Source organism: Lytechinus variegatus, chromosome 14, assembly GCF_018143015.1.
Source record: "Lytechinus variegatus isolate NC3 chromosome 14, Lvar_3.0, whole genome shotgun sequence".
Lineage (NCBI taxonomy): Eukaryota > Metazoa > Echinodermata > Echinoidea > Temnopleuroida > Toxopneustidae > Lytechinus > Lytechinus variegatus.
In genome coordinates, this window is record NC_054753.1 from 27,280,710 (window position 1) to 27,294,443 (window position 13,734).

General features: G+C 37.0%; 1 protein-coding gene across 1 annotated transcript; it reads right to left on the reverse strand.

Annotated features, from left to right (window-relative positions):
* Window positions 1-554: 554 nt before the first annotated feature.
* On the reverse strand, window positions 555-12,441 carry LOC121427520 (uncharacterized protein C01G6.5-like). Its single transcript, XM_041623956.1, has 7 exons — window positions 12,094-12,441; window positions 9,765-9,954; window positions 7,491-7,613; window positions 5,880-6,477; window positions 5,145-5,327; window positions 4,094-4,233; window positions 555-2,734 (listed from the first exon to the last, which is right to left on the reverse strand). The coding sequence occupies exons 1-7, from the start codon at window positions 12,258-12,260 to the stop codon at window positions 2,612-2,614; spliced, it is 1,524 nt and encodes a 507-aa protein (XP_041479890.1). The 5' UTR covers window positions 12,261-12,441; the 3' UTR covers window positions 555-2,611.
* Between the last annotated feature and the right edge of the window lie 1,293 nt (window positions 12,442-13,734).

Below are 13,734 nucleotides of genomic sequence, written 5' to 3' on the forward strand. Positions count from 1 at the left end.
ATTATCAATGGCATGTATCGTCATATTATCATCATTGTTGGCATTAACTTTTATCAATCCTCAAAATCAATAGCATCATCATGTACCTTTCATCATTACGCCTACCACCATCAGTATCACTTTCATCATCAGTATCCACATATTCATTGCTACCATTAGTCTGCATATACAGACCCTGATGAAACTTTAAATCAACAAGTGGGTCTTCACGCAAGACTTGCACAAAGACACCTTTTGCTAATTTTAGTCCAGTCAGGGCCTCTACGCTGCAAATCAATACCACTTTCCACAACTGAAGGGCTTGTATGGTGAATTACTGTATCGTCACTTCCATGATAACTATCATCGTCAGAAACCTAATTTTCAATGCACAATCATCGTGGTCACCATCACGACTTAGTCGCCACAACATCATCTCCATCATCAATACCTCCATTTTATGCTATCACTAAAATCACCTCTATTATCTTCATCAGTGTCGCCATCACTATCATCACCACGTGATCAATACCTCCATATTATGCTATCACTAAGAATCACTATTATCTTCATCAGTGTTGCCATCACTATCATCACCACAACATCATCAATACCTCCATATTATGCTATCACTAAAAATCACCATTATTATCTTCATCAGTGTCGCCAACACTATCATCACCACAGCATCATCAATCAATTCCTCCATATTATGCTATCACTAAAAATCACCACTATTATCTTCATCAGTGTCGCCATCACTATAATCACCACAGCATCGTCATCTCCATCATCAATACTTCCATTTTATGCTATCACTAAAAATCACCGCTATTATCTTCATCAGTGTCGCCATCACTATCATCACCACAACATCATCAATACCTCCATTTTATGCTATCACTTAAAATCACCACTATTATCTTCATCAGTGTCGCCATCACTATCATCACCACGTGATCAATACCTCCATATTATGCTATCACTAAAAATCACTATTATCTTCATCAGTGTTGCCATCACTATCATCACCACAACATCATCAATACCTCCATTTTATGCTATCACTTAAAATCACCACTATTATCTTCATCAGTGTCGCCATCACAATCATCGTCAAACGGACTTGCAATCATTATCACCTATCAGTTACATCAACAACACCACCATCTTCTCCATCCGCATCCCATCAAAATAAAGAGGTCTTTTTACAAGTGTTCATTGGTAAAAGGAATCCTCTTCCTGTCAATTTTTACAAAAGAATTTATAAAACACTATTTACATGTTCCATACAAAACTGAAATGATGATCACAGAAATAGGTGCATAAACATAATACAAAACAGAAATACAAGTACTTCACATTTCTTGCACCATCTTTTCCCCTGTCTTAAGGAAAGGAATGAATTTGCAAAAATTTTAAATGAAGACATTTGATAAGCATCTCTTTTGGTTTACAAATAATAAAGGGACCCAAAAATCTAAGTATAATTGTATCCTGTTTTGAATTATCATTGAGAAACAATATAGTGTTTGATTACCAAAGACAAATAAAAAAGGCAGTTTTCATTATAAAGTGGTCGAAACTATGGTACACACAGATATTATGCATGAATTAATGCTCCTTCAAAAAGAAAATAAATATCCTTGCTATGTTTTTCTCTTATCACTCACATGCAATAAGTTGTACTGTATTTTGGAGAAGAATTCTTTGGAGTACCTTTTAAACATTTAGAGCTTATACAAAAAAGGGAAAATTTCCCACTATAATTTACTTTACCTTTTAATAACTGCTCAAATTTACAACAGTAACCCATTTAGCTGTTAAAGTTGCTTTGAAATGCCTGATAATAGGCAAATAATTAGAGTAAGGTTCATAATTAGTACTTTCACATTACAAAAGAAATTTGGTCCATACGCAATATTCTTAGCAAGAAAAAGGCAATGAAATCTACCATCATTAAAACATACATATTCATCAACCTTACAAATGTGTCATTCTTGCTCTAACTTGCAAAGTTATTAGAAAATTTGCATGAAACATAAATGAAATTTGAATACAACTTATCATCTGTAAAAACCTGTATTGGAATCTTTTAAGTTCGAACACATTCTGTAAATGTGAAATACCTTTATGAAATATGTTTCTTCTTGAAACATACTCCTTTTTGTTATGAAATATTTCCCATCTTGAGTCTGGGAAATTCATGGTTTCATAAATGCACACTGAATTTGATCCGATACTTCAAAGCAAACAAATTATTTCAAAACTCACCAGAATTCATTAGACTCTTTGACTAATCTTCCGTTGTTTCCATACGTTTTCATCCTAACACTACATTCTTCTTCGAGCAATAAAACAAAAAAAATATATGAGCTTTTAAATGGGTCATTCCAATAAAAAGCAAATGCAAAAAGAAAGCACCTTTAACACTTGTATATGTCAGAATTGACAAACACAAAATTGCATAATCTTATCAGAACAGAATATCAAAATTACGGTACTCTGGATCTGCAGACACCTTTCCTTGCATTGGAGGTCTAGAGATATAGCACGTCCTTGACTCTTTATTCTGAATCTTTAGTCATTTGATCACTTCATTAACTGTTCATTAATGATGATAGAGTTTGTCTCACTTTTTCAACTTCTTGGGTTTGCATCCACAGAAAAACTGATAGTCCGCTTGTTTGACCTTGTTGTAATCGCACCCAGCACATGTCACGTGAAACCAGTTGTCGCAGTCATCGCATTGGACCTGAAAACAAAACAATACACAAGCAATTATTATTGAATTACACACAGGAGGTACTTTTTGAAGAGTTCTAAGGCATGGCAGAGTGCATTAGGGCTGTTTCAAAGGCAACAAATGTGTATGATTATTCTGATGCTCGATGTGGAGCCTTGTTATTCGATAACCCATCCTCATCCGGGGGGGGGGGGAGGGGCACTTCCATTGACGAGTGGATACCAGGCGCAACCATGGGGCTTCGAAAAGCACTCTTAAAAAGTATTTTCCATATTCTAAAAATATTTTCTTCTCTTATTTCCTCTGTTTAATGTTATTCAACTGCTTAAAAAGTAATCAAAGGGATAAATCCCCCCTGTTCTTGGAGTAATATAAACTAACAGTGACACAACATTTGCTCCTGTGACAACTGCTCCGGTCTTAATTATTACATCAAAGGGCATAGCGTTAGAGGTTGGAATGGAATATAGTTTTTGGTTAAGAATAATGTAAAGATCAAGACTAAGGTTTATTTAGTCTTGGAGGATAGGTTTTATGTTTGGCGTAACATGCAGATTTTCCATCAGAGCAATTATTGCCGGAGCGAATGTTATCAAAACTAACATTTATTTCAGGAAAAAGCAATGTCAAGCTAGTACAGGGTCTTGCAACTCGACTTGTATTTAATCACAAAAATGTGTTTTGTGATCTATTACGAAATTTGTGTCGTGAAGCTAAAGTTTCTTCATTTCTACAAAACATCTTGAACAAATCATTGTCTCAAAGATAATACATTTGTTTGATTGCAACTTTACAATGTTATTGACGTCAAAATGTTTTAGACATGCAGTTTGGATGGTGCATGTAAACTTGATTCATGGTACAGAACTCAAAGTGAAACCCCAAGCCCAAGGAGAGAATAAATCTTAAGAGGAAAGGGTAAAATGAGAGGAGCAAAATATAAGTAGTTTGATCAAACTCTGTTATAGAATAAGAGAGTTATGGAATTTTGAAAAAGTCTTCCAGTACTTTTGATTAGGATTCTCAAAATGGCAAACATGTTTTTTAAATTTTGTGGAAAACTCTTATTTGTTTTGTGCACACATTTTTAGATTTTCCCACATTATTCTTCAAGTTGCATTTGCCTCCTTCTAAGCACAACATATCTTGTGGATTTGAGAATCCCTCTAGAAAGTTTTGCAAAACTTTTCAAACTTCCATAACTCTCTTTTTTAATAACCGATTTTCATAAAGCGTGTTTGAAATTGCGCCTCTTATTTTACTCTCTCCATTCTCTCCTTAATTTTTGGCTTCCTTTAATTCCTCAAAGTACTAAATTCCAGTAACACTGTGATCAAATCATTCTATCAGATATGGAGCAATGCTCACCCATGTCACTGTGCGATCTTTAGGTCGATAACATTTAGCCGCAGAACAAGGCTGGGAGTTGTATTCTACATCATCATCATCATTCTTGGGGGCAGCCGCTCTCTTCTTCCGGACACCTTGTGTAGCAGTAGCACTCTCTCCTGCACATTGAGATAAGCAAAGAAAAAACAAAAAGACCTTGCAGTAATCTGCGATACCTACTTTACAGCCAGCAAGCTAGAATTATGATACGTTTGGTAACACAGCTTACAGATCAGCTAGCATGTCATAATAATAATAATAATAATTATCACCCATATCAGACATCTGAGCTGGTCATTTACAAAACCGTATTGCCCTACATTTCCTGAATATCGGGAAGGGTAGGTATATTGTTTGTATTTTCCTCGGTCTCAATGCGCGTATTTACTTTGCATGCAGAGACGCAAAATATACTTTTGTATTTTCCCTGGTCTCACATCCGGGCATTTGTGGATGCGTATAAAGAGATACGCTTCATAAGGATCTGCGCACCAACAACATACGTCATAATAAAGACAACGCTGGATCCGAGCGCTTGCAAGTACGTCATAATGGTAAAGTGCAGAGCCTAGACCGATATTAACATGACACAATAGAACTCTATTTTAAAAAGAAATATCCCCATTATCATGATTTTTGCTCTAGATATCTGATTTGGATGATAATAAAAATATTGACTAGCTTTTCTTTCGGGGAACATCAAATATATTGCCCTTAAATGACCCATATTGCCCTCGTCTAAAGACTCGGGCCAATATGATTCTTTTGCTGGCAATATATTTGATGTTCCCCTCAAGGCCAGTCAATATTATATGATTATACTTAAAATAATAATAACAATAATAATGATAATAATAATTTGCTTATAAGTGCTTTACACTTACTTCATCAGAAGCCTCTAAAGTGCTCTACAGTAATGTTGATGAAACCCTTTATCCTTTGACACAGGCTAATACTTGACAAATGGAAGGTCTACAATTGCAAGTTTACATGTGTGTAAAATACAAGTGAAAACCAAACTAGTTATTACCTTTCTTTTTATCTGTGTGCTTAGGCTCGGACTTGGAAGATGCAGCATTTTTAGGTGGTCTCCCTCGAGACGATCTTGACGACCCTGCTTTACTCTTGACTGAATCCGAATCCGAGGTGTCTAAACTTTTACATATTGAATCAAGCTGACGGTGTAAGTTGGAGTTTTCTTCACCTCCGCTATCTGAAAAGAAGAATATAGAAATAAAGTGATTTACATTTCATGATTGATGGTATTAATGAAGAGCGCGTCGTCGGGTACGTCGTGGTCTAGCGGTTCTGATTCTTGCCTTTCAAATATTTTTTCCTTCAGCAATAAATTTATTCACACTGTGCTGCACTCGACCCAGGTGAGATGAATGGGTATCCGGAAGGATTATTTCCTTGAATGCATCAGTGCTGAAAGGCAGCTCGAGCTAATGCCAGGGTAATAATAAAAACAATGCACCTCGGAATAGGTGACACTATATAAATAAATATATAATTATTATCATAATCATTAAGAGCAGTAATCGAATTCACACTACCCTGCTCACATGAAAAAGTGAGACCAACATTTTGCTGTGGTTTAGAAAGGCTGAGAAAATTTAAAGCAAAATTTTGAATGGACGTTGACATGTGTAAGGGTGTCACAAGCACAGCCTATCTTTGATGGCAGCATTATCAAGACAATCTCCAAGGCTCCGATATTCGTCAATCAATGACACAGACAATTTAGAAAGATGATGAGATGTACCTGATTCTAACTCGAACTCAAAAGTGTCCTCAGCTCCCTTGCTTGTTGAAGCACCCTGCCTAGCATCCTTCCCGGACACAGGTGCACCCTCCGTCTTCCGACTGCTGTCACCCTGTCCCCTGCCTCTCCCCCTACCACGCCCTAATCCTCTACTACTTCCTCTTCCTCGACCACTCAGTGTGCTTGCCCTTCCACGCGCCGCTCCAATCACGGCAGCCCTACCCCGCCCTCTCTTCAGCCTCCCTCTCGAGGAATCTGGCTTTGTTGAGGTTTGGGTATTCTCCTCCTCTTTCAAAGTCTCATTTTCACTGTCTTGGAGGAACGAGGCAGGCGTGGAATCAACCCTAGTCTTTCCCTTCTCTCCCGCCATCTTCGCACCGCTCTCCGAGTCGTCCTCGTGGATACTGTTCTGAAGGAACGGAGGAGGGATACTGGCAGCTCTGTTGGCAGTTTGCGACGTTGGCGAGGTGACGTTGCTGTCCGGTGGGTGGAGGATACGGGTTTTCTTGGACACTTTGGGGGAATCTTTCCGTCTCCTCTTTGTTGGGGTATTCTCGCCATCCTCGGTGCAGTCTTCTTCCACAGGGGCATATACAAGCTTTCATGAAGAAATACAAAACATACAAATGGTTTAACACTCACAAATAAATAATACTGAATAACGCATTTGTTGTAATAACAATGATGTAAATTTCTTTCAATCTTACGCACTTTATATATATTCATTTTTGTATCTGTGTATATATTTTGTATAAATGTTTTTATGGGAGATAAACTGGTTTGATTTAAATGTTCCCTAAGCCTTGCTTAACCAACAAACAAGATACCACCCCACCCCCCTGGCCCATCCATAACCCCCCCACACACACACACACACACACAGGGAAATGAATTACAGGTGTAACTGCTTATGGTACATTTAATATCTTGGAACCAGAGAATTTCTTTTTACTTGGAAGTATTTATTAAATTTACACAACATGCTGTGCATAACCTGGTTTAACCTCAACTTAAGTGATTATTGAACTAATAGAAGGTTAACTATAAAAGCAATTGTGCCTTAAATCTGAAGATACAAAGAATCAATCAACTGGGGAGTGTTTCATCAACATTTCCATGCAACAAGTTGTCAGGTCTGACAACTTTCCTTGAGAATGATTTGATGAGTCCCTGTTACCATGGTAACTGTCGGATAAAACAGTACTTGTTGGATAAAAGGGCCGACAAGTCCTATCACAAAATGCACCCCAGATCAATAAAAATGCTAAAAACACACACACAAAGGTATAGGCCTATATTCTGAAGTCAGGTTTAACTTAGACCATGGTCTCACTATGTGCTAAAATTATGAGAAGACAAAAGTATCACAATTTTTATTATATTGTACGTTTCTTAAGTTTACGGTGCTCTTTCCTGATTCATCAATGGTGGAGACAATGATCTATTTATACTTCCTAGACAATAATGAATGATCTTAAGAGCCAAATGAGGAGAAATATGATATCTCTACTGTTACTGATTTATGTAACATTTGGCCATCCATACTTAAACCACAACTTTAAACCCGAGTTTAAGTTAAACCCAACTTCAGAATACGGGTCATAGTCTCACCCTGAATCTAAATTCTGAGGTCTCCTGTTCAGCAAAGGTACCTTGCTTGACTTGGACCCCTCTAAGATGTCCAAGGGTCAGGGTGTCTCCTTCTTTCAGGGGAACTTTCGTCTGCGACGAGATCTTAAAGGAAGACAAGATATTGAGACAAAATAGTTGACTCAACTCACTACTTCAAACATATTTTGCAAAAACATGGTTATTACATTAGTACAGATACATGATCATTATAGAATGTTTTGTTGTTGTTGTTATTTTGCTATGGAATCAGGTTATAAAGTAAAGTGAGGGGGGGGGGGTTACAGAAAATATTCCGCAAGCTACCTACAAATACAGTCACAATCTTTGATACCGAAATGGAAGGAATAAACATTCAAGTTTTGTTCAGACATAGCAACAACAACTATAACAAAAAACAAATCTAAAAATGTGGCATTTTTTAAGTATCAAAGTATTCAGTCATAAGGAGACAAATGTAAAAAATGCATAATATAGGGTGGCATAGTAGTCTAATGGTTCTGATCCCCCTCTTTCAATCAGAGGATTGTGAGTTTGAATAGACAAGTTCGTAATTACTTCATGGGCAATTTTGGTCAAATGACCTTTCATTTCTTTCATCATGATAGGCAGATTTCAAAGCAAGATATTACGTAAGCTTGCCTTACATAGCAGGATGAAGAAATTGAATAGACCAGGTGACTAGAATAGCACACAATGCACTTAATGAAGGTATTTGTTGCATTCCTACTTTGAATGCATATCTTAGCATGTTGCACAATGTACTTTACGAACTGTGAAATACCAGTCGTTCGTGGAAGCATTGTTGTTTTTTGTGGATGTAAATGAAAACGACAATTCAAAAGAATATATGAATAATCATGACATCAAAGTTGGTGCTTATCTCATTAGATTTTAAAGCACCATGTCACTTTAGTACAAATGACCTTCTTCTGATCATGCGTAGAATCTTGATCATGCGCAGAAAGGAACTACGAACTGGCTTATCCAAAGCAAGGTATTTCTTTGTTTCCAATGTGTTCCTTACGCAGGATATTCACACATTTCGCTGTGCTCAACCCGTAATTTGGGAATTCTTGGAGGATTAATTTCCTGAACGTACTGTGTGCTGGAAACGGCAGCTCGGGCTTAAGCTGGGATAATACTAAAAGCGTGCCTCGAAATGAAATATATCTAGATCAATGGTGCTACAGCTGTACATACAGTACTTGCTTATTATTGTCCTTAAAGGTAAATTCCAGTTTTGGTAACGATCTCAAAATGACTTTTTACAGAATCTAATATCATGACCACCCAGGTGTCTGTTTGTATGAATACAAAATATGCGCCAAAGGATTCTGGGAGAAATTGTGTAATTGCTGAGAAATAAGCAAAATAAGCGCGGATTCGGTCACTTCCGTCGGGTCTTTATTCCAGCAATAATAATACACTGTCCCATGTGTGCCTATCTGTGTTGGTGATCTTCAGTGTGAACGTTTTTGAGCGTAGATTTCAAGATTTCACAAAGTTAAGTTTATGTAACTGTACCAGATCTAGATCCTCGCTGATATACTGACAATTAAAGGACAAGTCCACCCCAACAAAAACTTGATTTGAATAAAAAGAGAAATGTTCAACAAGCATAACACTGAAAATTTCATCAAAATCGGATGTAAAATAAGAAAGTTAGGGCATTTTAAAGTTTCGCTTATTTTCAACAAAACAGAAATGTGAACGAGCCAGTTACATCCAAATGAGAGAGCTGATGACATCACTCACTATTTCTTTTGTATTTTATTATATGAAATATTTTTATTTTCTCGTCATTGTCATATGAAATGAAGTTTCATTCCTCCCTGAACACGTGTAATTCCATTATTTTAACAGTTTGTGCTTCAGGCAATGAGGTCCTAATCATCAAATTTGTAAAAATTGAAATATTGTATAAGCCTGGTTTCAAACAATAAAAAACAAAAGAAATAGTGAGTGAGTGACATCATCGACTCTCTCATTTGGATGTAACTGGCTCGTTCATATAACTATTTTGTTGAAAATAAGCGAAACTTTGAAATGTCATAACTTTCTTATTTTACATCCGATTTTGATGAAATTTTCAGCACTGTGCTTGTCTGATTTTTCTCTATTGATTCAAATCAACATTTTTCTGAGGTGGACTTGACCTTTACGCCTGGTTTTACAGACTTTCTCATGAAATCAGTGTTTACTGTAACTACTGGCATTTCTCTTTAATCTGTCTTTGCACCAAAATGTTCATACCTTAATATCATTGACAAATGTTCCATTCAGGCTTTTGTCTAATACATAGAGTATTGGACTTTGGTTCTCATCCATCTCCATAAGGATCTCAACATGTTGGCGAGAGATGAGCCTGGTGTGAACAGAAGAATCTACGAAACAGTCCACCTCTGAAGTATTCCTTCCTATGATGGTCCTGGGCTTGGTTAGTCTGTTCACATAAGAAAATAATATCAGAAGAGCAACATGCCATTATTCATTGTTGACTGTTCAGTTCACTCTTGTAAACTGATTGATGGGGGGGGGAGCAGACCTTACTACGGCAGCCTAACATGCAATGTTTACATGTAGGTTTGAGTTTTGCACAAAAGTCCTCGAAAAGTGATGTGTCTTTTTTAATCCCCAATCTGTTAACAAATCATGAAATTTAAAAAAAAATCATTTGAGGCTTTGCCTTATTAATGCTTCCTGCACAATACAGTGTATCTAGACAGGAATAACTGTTGTTTCTGGATATTTATTCAACAATTTCTGACATTTTACTAATCACTATCTTCCCCATTCAGTACTTTAGTGCGAGCTTCCATTGGTACTAATGTCAGCCCAATTCGGGCCTATAATGTTTTTTGTTCCATTTTACTAGTTCTAAATGAAAAAAATATTATTTTGACAATGGTCCACATTTTTCTTAGATTATACTCTTTCTTTTGATACTATTGATTTTCGAATATTGAAAATATATGTTAACAATGTTTTATTTCTTACTTTAGAAAATTGATTGCCGGAGATGAAAAACTAGCAGCAGAGTCTGTCATGTTTGTAGTTCGGCTTTCATTGAGGCTTTTCAATGAATAGACTTTTTGATATCCAGGCCAATCAACATGTATGTGATTGATTGGTGATTTTTTTTTACCTGATTGCTAAGAAAGCGTGATTTATTGGTGATTTTTTTTTACCTGATTGCTAAGAAAGCATGAATGGTTGTAAGCAAGCAACCAGAGGACCGACGGCTTAAGGTCCCCTCCGAAGGACCTGGTACTGAGGATTAATGCCTTACCAAAGGGCATTAGCACACCAAGTGGGAATCGAACCTGGGTCACCGGAATACGAATCCCCCGCTCTACCGACTGAGGTATCGCGCCTCCTTGTGAGCGACAAGTTCTGATTGTTCGCACATAAACAAATTCAAGATATAGAGATGAGGGCAACACAGCGACATAAATTGTGATTTATAGCGACCAGTAAAGATGTCTATAGTGATGCCATGATGAAATCATTTACGATGGCAATTTACGATGCCCAACGAAAGGATTGAGGATGACTGTGTTTTGATCATTATTTGAAACGAATTAGTGCTAACTGCAGTCTAACTAAGGTACAAAATTTCTCATATATTTTCTCTTATCAAGATGGATGCAAGTTTAAAACAAAAAAGTGATATTTATTAACAAAATACAATCTGAAAGTCGGGTAGCCACAGAAGGTTTTAAGATCCAATGTGGGAAAAGTTCCATGCACCTAGCCATGATGCTAGGTCCATATGAATCATAAAATGATTATAAGAATAATTATTTACAATCAATACCGGTATTTACATTTTATCATTTAATAATAAACATTTTTAATCTATGATTTTTTTTTCAAAACGACACTTCCAAATCCAGCGATTTGCGTGCTGTCGCCAAGCGGAAGACAAAGAAATCAAGATGGCGACGTAAACACGGAAGTAAGCTCTTTCCATCTTTTCAAAACAAATCTCTCATTTTTTTAATGAATTCTTCTTTAAAAATGAAATCAATATCGCTGAAATGTTGGAAATGAAGTTGGACCCCATGTACATGTTTTAGGGCTAGATCTTTTAGAGGGAAAGTAGAATTCTCGGGGGCGAAAGTTTCTGGTTTTGTACCCGTATGTGGGGAAGTATAGGGAGGAATCCCATGCGTTAGTGGGGAGTGACTCCATACGTACAGTATATAACTTTCACTCCCCAAAACGCCCCAGGCTACTCAAGACTAGACCTATTCTATAATTCCGCCAAGCAAATTTGACTTGCCTTCCGTCTGGTATAGGCCTATATGATTTTGATCAATACTGTGTGAACTGTAAAAAAAATTTATTGGAAATTCACTATTTTAGTCACCCCATTCATATTACTACTTAAACTGAGTCATGTAAACAAAACAGTACGTAAAGTCGTAACGTCGCATCGTAAGTCGTAAAATGGTAATTTCCTCGCCTGAACTGAAGTGAAGCTTGAGGCCGACTCCATCATCCATGATGATATATTTTAATACGTAAGCATCACCACCTCTAAGATAAATGTTCACGAATAACTTGGCATTTTACTTACTTAAATACATCTTTGACTCCCTGCATGCTGGCTGCCGCTCCGACCCGTCGAAGCTGGTACAAGAGACTTGGACCAGGTGTCCCCGTCCCCGGCGGCTGGGCGGAGACATGAGATGCTGTGCCGGTGTCCTCATCTGCTGGTTTTTCTAGCTTCGCGATTTCTGTCATTTTTCCGGATCACATTTCATAACATTCATTTGCGAATGACTAACGCTGCCTTAATGACTTATAATTCCAGTTTATAATTGTTAACTAAGTTTTAAAGTGTCCGTGGTCTATAAAATCACCCTATTATTTCTTGTAAGATGCGGCAATGGCGATGCAGGGCTCCAATTTAACTACGGTAATCGGTAATGACCTTTGACCTACTAGAACTAATTCCTCTATCTATCCAGCTACTGTACCTTGCTCTCTCATGCAATGCGCTTATTGAATGAATGAATGAATGAATGAAAGAAAGAAAGAAAGAAAGAGAAAGAAAGAAAGAAAGAAAGAAAGGAAGGAAGGAAGGATTAAGGAAGGAATGAAGGAAAGAAAGAAAGAAAGAAAGAAAAAAAGAAAGAAAGAAAGAAAGAAGGAAAGAATAAATGAATGAATGAAGAAGGAAAGAATATAATGAATGAATGAATGCATGCATGAATGCATGAATGCATGAATGAATGAATGAATGAATGAATGAATGAATGAATGAATGATGGATGGATGGACAGGCGCGTCCATGAAGGCCCGGGGGGGCCGGTGGGGGCGGTCGCCCCCCCCCCCAAAAAAAAAAAAGAAGGGGAAAATTAAGGGAGAAAAAAAAGCGAGAAAAGGCAAGAAGGGTACAGCTTTATTGTGTTTTCTTTCTTTTTGGTCAAAAGAAGAAAAGTAAACGAGATGTTCTTCTCTCTCTTCATACAACAATTTGCTTCCGCGCTCCGCGCGAGAAAAATATCAAAATTGCCTTTTCCCCTTTGTTTCCCACATATTTTTGCTACTCCGTTTTTCTCCTTCCCGGTCATGGGAATCGCATTCTTGCCAGAATTATAAAGTATACATGGGTATAAGAGTATGAGAAGTATATTTTTTAATTTTTTAATTGCACTGACACAAAATTTCGGCTCTTCTGTTCAGAGCGGATAAACTTTAATTTGTACGATCACTCGATCCCGATTCGGCCGGAAGTCCCAAATGCCATTCCTTCCGCTTTTCAGCATGCAATTTATTATTTATTTTTTTTGACCAAAGAAATACAATTTCTGCTCTGCCAAAATTTATTGATTAAAAACAAAATCGATATCATGCAATTTTTTTGGCAAAGTATCTCCTCTAAGGTGGAGCATGAATTCGTGCCGTGCTATATATGCAAATTACGTTGGTACGATGAAGCTTTATATCCTAAATTTATATCACTTTACATGATCTCCTGTCCTGCTTTGCGCCATTGACTAGAAATTTTGAATATCACATAAGTTTCTTAATCATACAAAAGTAGTAAGCGCTTAATATTATATGAGCGATTGAGTGAAATTACATAATTTGAAATAACTCACAGAATTTTTCGTGCTTCGTGTGCATACAAAGGAAAAGTCCCCCTTCAAGCTTGCATCATCCGGGCATCATCCCTTTCACATTTTCTTCGTGTTATTTATAGAAATATCAA